This window comes from Ipomoea nil, unplaced genomic scaffold (genome assembly GCF_001879475.1).
Source record: "Ipomoea nil cultivar Tokyo-kokei standard unplaced genomic scaffold, Asagao_1.1 scaffold3321, whole genome shotgun sequence".
In the NCBI taxonomy this organism is placed as follows: Eukaryota; Viridiplantae; Streptophyta; class Magnoliopsida; order Solanales; family Convolvulaceae; genus Ipomoea; species Ipomoea nil.
This window is the reverse complement of record NW_017619749.1, coordinates 5,465,958-5,476,723: the sequence shown is the minus strand read 5'-3', so window position 1 is coordinate 5,476,723 and position 10,766 is coordinate 5,465,958. Positions and strand designations below refer to the sequence as shown.

Here is a 10,766-nt window from a genome sequence, read left to right as displayed (position 1 = left end):
CCATCACGCCTAGGCCAATCTTATTCAAAATAATAAATATATGGTTTAATGAAATATTTGGGGTGATGAGGGAATACATAGGATAAATCTCTATTTATAATTTAGTCATTAGACTACATAGGTTAATAGATCACTCTCTTTGAAAGTCAAACTTAAAATTTCATAATTTTCAAGTCAACAATTTAATCAAATTTATTGTGGTGCTACTACTAATTTCTTTGATATAATATTTGGGGTTGTCTCTATTAATCGATATAATATTTAGGGTGAAGAGGAAGTGCACTGGATCATAAAGATGTAGCTAAACTAATTTAGCCTCAAAATAAGAAGATTAATAAGTTCACATTTAGAGTTAAATTTGAATCCTTATGATGATTACCAAGATAACAATATGACCATTGAGTGAGGTTGTCTTATTAATGGATGTATTTATAATGAGTTAATGCCCAAAATCGTCCTCGACTATAGTGATTTTTCTCAATTTCGTCCTAAACGATTTTGGTGACCTAATATTGTCCCATACTTTTGTGTTTCGCTCAATTTAGTCCCAGACTTTTGTGTTTTTGCTCAATTTAGTCCATCATTTGTTATTCTGTCTATTAGGTGTTAAATAAATAGACAATTCAGTAATTTTAATATTGGCATCTCCTTACTCATAAACATGTGAACTGCGAAATCTTTTTTTTTTTTACGAATTACTCTCATAATTACTCTTAAAACTGCGAATATAAAATTTGATTTGTAGGTCCGGGAATAATTCTGAGTGTAATTCATACAAGAAAGAGGAATATCGCACTTCACAAGTTGAAAGTAAAGAGAGATCAATATTGACGTTACTGAATTGTCCATTTATTTAACACCAATTTGACGGAATAACAAATGGAGGACTAAATTGAGCGAAACACAAAAGTCTGGGACGATATTAGGTCAACAAAGTCGTTTAGGACGAAATTGAGAAAAATCACTATAGTCGAGTACGATTTTGGGTATTAACTCTATTTATAATCTTGTTTTTTTTTTTGGATGTAATTTACAATCTTTTTTTTTATTAAAAAATAAAAAATAAAAATACAAACTGAAGACTTGTTCAGACCGGGATATACCAAGAGGGTGTGGTAGTTTACGAAGAAGTTAATGAGGGTATTTTTGTGTTTTAGCTAAATACAAAGTCCACCCTGTCTTAGTTTTAGTCGTCGTCTTATTAATTACGTTTAAACAATTATATAACACCTACTTGCTGTGGGGAGCAGCCGGCCTCCATTCTCCTCGACGCCATGGATAGAGAGCAAGAAGAGATGCAATTTCTAGGCCTTTTCGACATCTATATCGAATCCTACAAGGTGATCTACAGATGTAGGAAGATTTTCAGCCAGATCGCCTTATCTCTCGTTCTCCCTCTAGCCATCATCTTCTTAGCTCAAAAGGAAGTCTCCCAACTCATCTTCTCAAACCTCCGCCACACCGAGTCCCAGCTCGAGAATTCCCAGCCAGGCTCCCCACGCTACCAGCGCCTCTCCGACCACCTCACCTCCGACTTCGCCGCCCTCCTGCTCTTCAAGTTCGCTTACTTCACCTGCCTCCTCGTCTTCTCCCTCCTCTCCACCTCCGCCGTCGTCTACACAGTCGCCTGCGTCTACACCGCCCGCGACCTCTCCTTCAAAAAGGTCATCAGCGTCGTCCCCAAGGTCTGGAAGCGGTTGATGGTCACTTTCCTCTCCACTTTCCTCGTTTTCTTTGTTTACAACTTCCTTGCCGCCTCAGCCTTCGTGATATGGATTTTCCTCGCCCTGAGCTTCCGCGTCTTCGCAGATATCCCCCTGTGGGTCGGCGTCGCCGTGTACACCGTCGGATTCCTCTACATGTCCATCATCTGGCAACTGGCTAATACCGTCAGCGTTCTAGAAGATTCCTACGGGTTTAAAGCCATGTCCAAGAGCAAACAGCTTCTGAGAGGAAAGATGGTTTTAGGCGTAGTGTTCTTCCTCAAGCTTCACTTTGCTCTCTTCCTCGTAAACCTAATCTTCAAGAGGTTCGTCGTGAACGGGTGGGACTTCCATTTGGGGATGGTGGGTCGGGTCGGGGTCGGGTTGCTGTGCCTCCTGGTACTATTCAAGTTGGTTGTGTTTGGGTTGGTTACGCAAACTGTGATTTACTTTGTTTGCAAGTCATACCAGCATGAGAACATTGACAAGTCAGCGTTGTCGGATCATCTTGAGGTTTATTTGGGAGAGTATGTTCCTCTCAAGTCCAAGGATGTTCAGCTGGAGCAATATCAAGTTTAATTTAATTACATCAATTGTATTTGTAATTATAATCCCACCAATACTACAATTTTAATAAAATAATTAAATATATCACAAGAATATAATGTCATCGTCAACTTATTAGATCACGGCATCATATATAGTCGTCGTGGCGTTTAATTATGTGTGGCTAGCTTAGTTTATTATTTTGTTGGTGGGATAGATATATGCAATGTTTTTGGTATGCAATCAATTTTCTCATTTGTTGATGATGGATGAAATTAGTATATATTCAACATGCGTATGATTACATTAATTAATTATGGGGTTTGCCTTAGATGCTTACGCCCATCGCTTTCTTTAAGGTAAATACACAAAAATATATTATATTATACACACTGAATATATATATATATATATATATATATATATATAATTTTAATTAAGCACATTATATTGGATATAATGGAGGGTCTCTCCATTTGTTTCAAAATTCTAAAAGTTTATCCTTTTTTTTGAGAGAGAGTCTACATCTGTTAATTGAAAGTACGCTTTAAATTAAATTTGTTTTGTGAGCCTAACTGATCGACAAATGAACACGAGGTAAACAAACTCTTTATATTACATTAGTAACAGTATTTGAACTTATATCCTAGCCCAAAACTGAGGACGTACAAAACTCGATACGCCCAGGCGTCACGGTGGTTACACGCCCATGTCAGATCACTTGGGCGTGTTACTATGATGTAATTGACATGGCTGTGTGTCTGCAAAAACGATTTTAAACCGCTAACAACAACGTTGTTGGAGTGCATTATTGTTAATGACTGCATCAAAAAACGCAATAAGCTGGCCTAGTTAAATTTGATACATTATATATATATGGTTAGAAAACTGGAGATTCAAAAATAAACTAATAATGAAATTTATTTATTTATTGGTGGCAACTTCAACTAATTTGATTAGACTTGACTTGATAAATACAAAGTTATAAATTTGATTTTCAATAGAAACAATCTATTGATCTTTTTTATTTAAGTTAATCAGCTACCCAAAAGTGAAAACCTAGGCAGTGCATGCACACCTCCCCGTTGCAAGTTTTTTTTTGTTTGGTGTAAACCACACATTGTGGTCCGGGTCTTTCTCTGTCCATTTAACGGTCCAGGTTCACCCAGTTCGCTCCGAGGGACATAGAAGTTGGCCCAATGGGAATCCAACCCGGGTTATCCTAAAATTCTCCCCCACAAAGAGAGCTCATTTGTCACTTGAGCTACCATGTTGGGTTAATTGCAAGTTTTTTTAGTTATTCAAAAAAATATTAAAATTTATTATGGTGTTGTGGATTTACCTCAATCGTTATGCATTGGACCCGTGTCCAGCATGCTTGCTGGACAAGGGTAACAGTGCCGTTAGGCACTGTTATCTCTTCTTCTTCTTCTTTTTTTTTTTTTTTTTTTTTTTTTTTTTTTTTTTTTTTTTTAAATTTCAGACCGCTTCGTTATAGGAGTATATGTTCATAATTTTATTACTATATTATTAATAACTGTACATTCATAACTCCATAACTGTATGTTTATAACTCTATAACTGTACATTCATAACTCCATAACTGTACATTCATAACTCTATAATTGTACATTCATAATTTTCGAAGCTCTATGTTCACAATTTTAGAGCTCTATGTTCATAATTTTATCACTATATGTTCATAATTGTAAGTTCATAATGTTAGAGCTTTTTGTTCATAATTCGGTCAATAACTGTACATTCATAATTCCATAACTGTAGATTCATAATCTCATAACTGTAGATTCATAACTCCATAACTGTAGATTCATAACTCCATAACTGTACATTCATAATCTTCGAAGCTCTATATTCACAATTTTAAAGCTCCATGGTCATAATTTTATCACTATATATGTTCATAATTGTAAGTTCATAATGTTAGAGCTCTGTATTCATAATTTCATAATTGCATAACTGTACATTCATAACGGCATAACTGTACATTCATAACGGCATAACTGTACATTCATAATCCAAAAAAAAAAAATATAACACCGTTAATGCCGTTAACGGCAAAACGCACGCGATTTTTTTTTTAAAACTAAATGACGCGTTTTTTTTGAAAAACAACGTCGTTTTGGGCCCGTGTCCACAATTCACTGTGAACACAGGTCCAGGGCATAATTTGCCATTTAGAGCATCCACACTTGTGCATATTATGGGGAGATTTCAGTATTAATTCTTCTCAATGGGATAATAACAAATGTGGGGTGGGGATAATTGTGGAGATATTTATCCTGCAAAATTGGGGAGAATGGCAGAAAAAGAAGAAAGAGAAAGAAAAGAAAAAAGGGGCTGCTGTGCGCGAAACGAACGGCGCGCCTGACAGGTTCTTTATTTTATTTTATTTTTTTTCGTTTGTTTTTTATTTTTATTTTTTTTTTCTCCCTTCCCCACATTCTCTCTCCTAATCACTCTTACATTATCCCCATATTCTTCCCAACTAATGTGGATCCTCTTACCTTGATCCACGTGGACAGTTTTGGCCTCTAGTGCGAGTGTGCGACAATTCTAGAAACCCTTGCCCCTAGCGTCAATGGTTTCACCCTGGACCCACTGACCCTATAAAACAAAATCCAGAATTTCAAATTGTCAATGGCATAAATGTTGTGGGGAGCGACGAGGGTGCTGTCGATTCGGAAGGTGATTCTACTCCGGCATGACCCGTTAAACCCAAGCAACGGGCCGAATCAAGAATAACCTCCGCGGCACGTAAACCACCGCCGCCCTAGCGGAACGGCATGCAGCCGCCCAAGCGCGGTGAAATGCCTCCGTCGAGTCCGTTCTACCATCTCCTCTAGCACCGTAGGCCGTAGCCAACTACATTCACGGCCAAGCGAGGAGACACTAGCATATGACCATGGTTATGCCAACTACGTACATCTACGTATGGCTAACTAGCTCTTATGCTTAATGTTTATATGTGTAATCTTTTTAATTATTCCTCCTATTTTTCTCTAGAATTATAATATTGCAAATCAGAGTCAATATATATCATAGTATACAACCAAGTTCCTTCACAAACTGTTGGACTGGGATGTAGGTGCATTTGGAATTGGCGATTTTACCTTTTATCACAAATAATATAATGTGATCAAGTTGACTTAGATGGCTAATGTGCATTTCTTACTTGTTGTTTTTCCCTAATAAAATTCATACAAAATGTTATATTTTTCGTTGCACTACTGTCTACTGATTTGCTTTATACATGGTGAACATGTCGATATGATGATATTTATAAGTTTGAACTTGAAATTTAGGCCCTTCAATTCACAGTTCATGTAATGAATATTGGTGATGAATAAGATAAATCGTGGAATTATATGATGTCTAATGATATTTAATTAATTAATTAGTAGTGATTAGGGAAGTTGATAATTGTGCAGGTTAGGAGAAAGCGTAATGATGGAAACCGATCGAGGACAAAGGCGAAAGTATAGCCGTATAGCTTAGGAGTGATTAATGAATTAATCATAGACTTCCATTGTTAATAAACAATGCAAACTGACGCCGGAAGCGAGCTCATCCACGTTCGCCCATGGCGTGAATTAATTCTGGTACGTTCGTTACGTCCCTAATTTTCACTCCCGAAGCCTGTTTGTAACAAATAAACTTTAAGTTAATGCCATTATTTTATACGGAGTATATATATATATATATATATATATATGTGTGTGTGTGGATGTAGCTAGCATAGATAAAAGGTAGTATAGGAACGTTATTGTGTTATCTGACCCGGACAATTTTTGTTGCCTGGTCGATGAGGATGGAGTTTTAAAAAGATTTTTTCTGGCAAACCCATTACTTGGTCTACCCCAAGTTTTTATTCTCACTCCATTTTGTGTGTTCTTGAACGTAGCTGTTTTCAACGTCACATTCTGCACCCCTTTTTTTTCTTTTAAATCCTTGGCCAAAACTCTCAATGCTTCCAAAAAAAAAAAAAAAAAAAAACATGTATGATAACGACGGTTTTCACAGATACATCAAGTATCAAATCACAGTATAGAGTTTAGATATCGTTCCACTGAAGATAACTCTTAATGTTAGGAATTGATGCAAAGTGGAGTTAAGAACAAACTAAAACTATCCTTATAGAAGCTAGCTAGACCAAAATCGTTAATGAGTTGGTTTGATATGATTTAACAAATAACAAAATAGGCAAGCAAAACAAAGGACCGGAACTTGGTTGATTCAAGCTAAGATGCCAAATATTATACTAAGGATTAGGGAATTACATTAAAAAAAAAAAAGGATTAGGGAATTAAACAAGGTATATGGTAAGTGTGATGCACAAAAGTGTCCAAATACCACTCTCGTAGCTATTTGGACTTGCAATCTAACCTTAAACTCCACTCCCGTAGCAATTCAATCCATGGTTGCTTAAACAAGAACGCAAGGCATAAATTCTCCTTAACACCCAAAATACTCTCGTATTGAGCATGCAGCATTAAGTGTGTGAATGTGTGGCTAGTGTACAAGCTCTACTCGCGTAGCAACATACACACTACAAATAAAGCATATTATTGGGACCCAGCAATTATATACAATTTCACAACAAACTCAATTCACACAACAAACCCTAAATAACCCAAATAATCACTTTTATGCAATACAACTCAAATACGCATTAATAGCAAGAAATCAAACCAAATCCTAGTCCCAAAACACATAGCTACTCATAATATAACAATAGATACACAATATTAAAATAGTAATTAAAAGCATAGATGAACGTAAAGAGATCGGAAGAGATGAATAAGAAAACTTCTCTCTTGAAGTTTTGAAATTCAAGATTTGCAATGTTGTTCTTGAGTTTGGAAATGGAAATGAACAAGTAATCTACACTAATCTAAGCTATTCTAGAGCTAAACTTAACTAGAGAATGAAAGGGAAATGAAAGATAATGTTTTGGGTATTAGAAGAAATCCCGACCCTTTTTAAAAGGGCAAAAACGCGTTGTCATGTGTTGCAGAGGCTGGCCATGGGTGTGGCTTCACCCGTGGCCATAAATGCGGGGCACACTGCCCAGTGGCCACAGGTGTGACCATGGTCGTGGCCACCAGACAGTGTACACTACCTGGTTGCCACGGACGGAATTCAATTTTGTGCACCTGATTCGACTTCTAGGCTATTTTCACCCTTAAAACCTTTGTATTAGCATTTGAAGTCTTCATCAAAGTTGTAGCCCTTCAAGTTAGTTTTCCAATAATATAAAAATCACTTGATTTGGATATTGATGCGCAGAGATATGGCAAAAATACTGTGCAATGGTCAATTTGTGCTAGAATTTCAACTTCTTGCTCTTTTGCTCTACTTTTGCCTTTGTTTGTTCAAATGACCAAAACCACTAAACACACCATAATTTGTCTCTCTAAGAGGTGTTTCATCCATATTCATAGCTTCTCATTAGTTCCCATTGACTCTACATGCATCTGAAATGCCCTAAAAATCATTCAATTTATTTAAATCATCAAGAATTACACATAAACACACAAATGAATCAAATGAGGAACACTTTGGGCAAAATTATAACAAATAACAAGGAAAATAAGCTTAAATGCACGGTAAAATTATCAATATTTACTCTTATCAATGTATAAAACTAGTAATATATAACATTAATGAGTAATTCTTCTGTCACACCGTCTCACTAATCCTTATTGGTGAGATCGTTCAGGTCAAGATGAAAATGTAATACTAATCATGTTTAATTTGTTACTAATCAGATAAAATGTAACACTTTTAATGAAACTGTAATACTCATCATTTTCTTCTCTCTTATAATTCTCCTCTTTATCCTTCTTCTTCTTCTCTTCCTTCTCCTTCTTATTGTCCAAAATTATAGAACTATATATTCATAATTTTTGAACTATATATTCATAATTATTAACAGTTTTGGAACCGTACGTAGCATAATTTGCCTAATTTGGGCTAGTGGTTTATTAATAAGAATATTAACTTATTGAGTAGTAATAGTTTGGGATATATGGGATTACAAATAAGAATATTAAGTAGTAGTTTGGGCTATTGGGTTATTAATAAGAATATTAAGTAGTGGTAGTTTGGCTATTGGACTACAAATTATGCTGTGGATCCAGGCTCACCTTGTAAGGTAGACCTAAGTTTAAAAATACATAATTTATATATTAGATATTTACAATTTACATACTGAATATTTATCATTTTATATAATGAATGTTCACAGTTTACATACTGTTCCCAATTTATATATTAAATGATTACAATTTAAATTGTAAGCATTCAGTATATAAATTATGTATTTTGACCAAGATCCACATTACAATGTGAACCCGGATACATGACATAACTATTGCTTTCCAGCCGTAAGGGAATTAATCGGCAAATTATTGTATGGACCATGGTCCACACAATGTTATGTGGACCATAACAAAAAATATATTTTTAATATATTGAATGTACATTATTTTTGTACTGAATGTACATTATACAATATAATGTACATTAAGAATAAAAATAATATACATCCCCTTAATACAATGTACATTATTTTTGTTTTGAATGTATATTATTTTTGTACTGAATGTACATTATTTTACAGTAAACAAAATATGGTCCACACAACTTGTGTGGACCAGTCCATACAATAATGATTGGAATTAATCCTGAATCATTCCCATTTGGGTCAGTGCATTTCAGAGAATTAACTCCAATTTGGGCTGATGCACTAATATTACCACTTGGGCCATCTTTACCCATATTGAAAAATGATTTAATTGATTTACCTCAAACTTGGGGTTTGGGCAAATTATATCGTGCACTGCCGTGTATAATTGATTACGCGTCGAGTTTCAAAATGACGTGATCAGTTTAGATACAATATAGTTTTAGTTGGTAATTAACACTGATCATTTCGATATAACTACAACCTGATCATTTCGATATAACTACAACCTCATTGCATAATATATACTCAAATATGTGAAATGTTATTCAGTTTTTTTTTTTTTTTTATTACAAAGGAAAAGGGACACCCACATATACTATCTACACCTTCACCAAGACGCGAACCTAAGACATCCCACATAAAGGGCCAACCAGATACCAGTGAACTACAAGCCACTTGGTAATGTTATTCAGTTTCATTTTATATACACTGCAATTTTATTTCACCACAACTACATCATCATTTTGATATAACTACAGTTTCATTTGATAATATATAAAATAATATGTGAGACAATGTCGATTTAGATACATTGTAATGTCAGTTTAGATACATTGTAGTTTTAGTTGGTAATTAACACATAAAAAAATGCGTACTCCGTTAACAGTAACGGCATGCCGTTTCTTTACTTAAAGAAACAGTGTCGTTTTGACCGCGGTCCACAATATAACGACTATGGGATTTGCCTTTGGGCCACGAAGAACTGGAATGAACTATCTGTCTTTGGGCCTTTCCTCCTCTGCTCTTGTTTGCACTCCCAATCCATTGATAGCCTATGCATTTTTCTTCCTTTTTCCACTAATTTTTGCTTTGCCAACCAAGGAATTCCTTTGATTCTCCCCAGCCACACTGTTCTGAGACCCCTCCCTTCCAAGCCCGTCAGATTCAAGCCCAGCATCTAGCCTTTTTATTTTCGCAAATTATACTGTGCAACCGAATGCACCATGCGCATGGTGCATTCGACGCAAAACTACGTCGTTTTAGTTAAAAAACGCGCATCTCACTTAAAGAAGAAATCAGGTTCCATTCCCGGCAATAGCATTTTTATATATCCATAAATTCATAACTATATATCCACAAATTCATAACTATATATCCACAGTGAATGAATGAAGTAAAATTCACAATGAATGAACTAAATATCCACAATGAATGAACTAAATATCCATAAATTCATAACTATATATCCAGAAATTCTTAACTATATATCCATAAATTCATAACTATATATCCACAGTGAATGAATGAAGTAAATATCTACAATGAATGAACTAAATATCCACAATAAATGAACTAAATATCCATAAATTCATAACTATGTATCCATAAATTCATAACTATATATCCATAAATTCATAACTATATATCCACAATAATGCTATTGCCGAGAATCAAACCTAAATTTTTTTTTTTAAGTGGGACGCGCGTTTTTAGTCAAAACCACATTGTTTTGCATCGTATGCACCATGCGCATGGTGCATTCGGTTGCACAGCATAAGTATTGTTTTATTTTCTTCACATCAACTCATGAACGAAAAGTACATGCACGAAGAATCCGAATCTGACCAAACAAAAATTGAAAATGAATTATACATATGTTTTCTCCAGGTTTCTCCATTCCTAGACCAGGCCCACTATTCGGCCCATTTTCCTCTCTTCTGAGCGTTATGCTGTGCAACCGTGTGCACTATGAATGGTACGCACAGTTTCAAAAACAACGTCGTTTTGACGTTCGATTTTTTTTTTAA

The 10,766-nt window shown here is 35.2% G+C and overlaps 1 protein-coding gene across 1 annotated transcript; it reads left to right on the top strand.

The window, feature by feature from the left end:
- The first annotated feature begins 1,274 nt into the window (after window positions 1-1,274).
- LOC109169841 lies at window positions 1,275-2,282 on the top strand. Its single transcript, XM_019318729.1, has one exon. The coding sequence runs from the start codon at window positions 1,275-1,277 to the stop codon at window positions 2,280-2,282; it is 1,008 nt and encodes a 335-aa protein (XP_019174274.1).
- The last annotated feature ends 8,484 nt before the right edge of the window (window positions 2,283-10,766 follow it).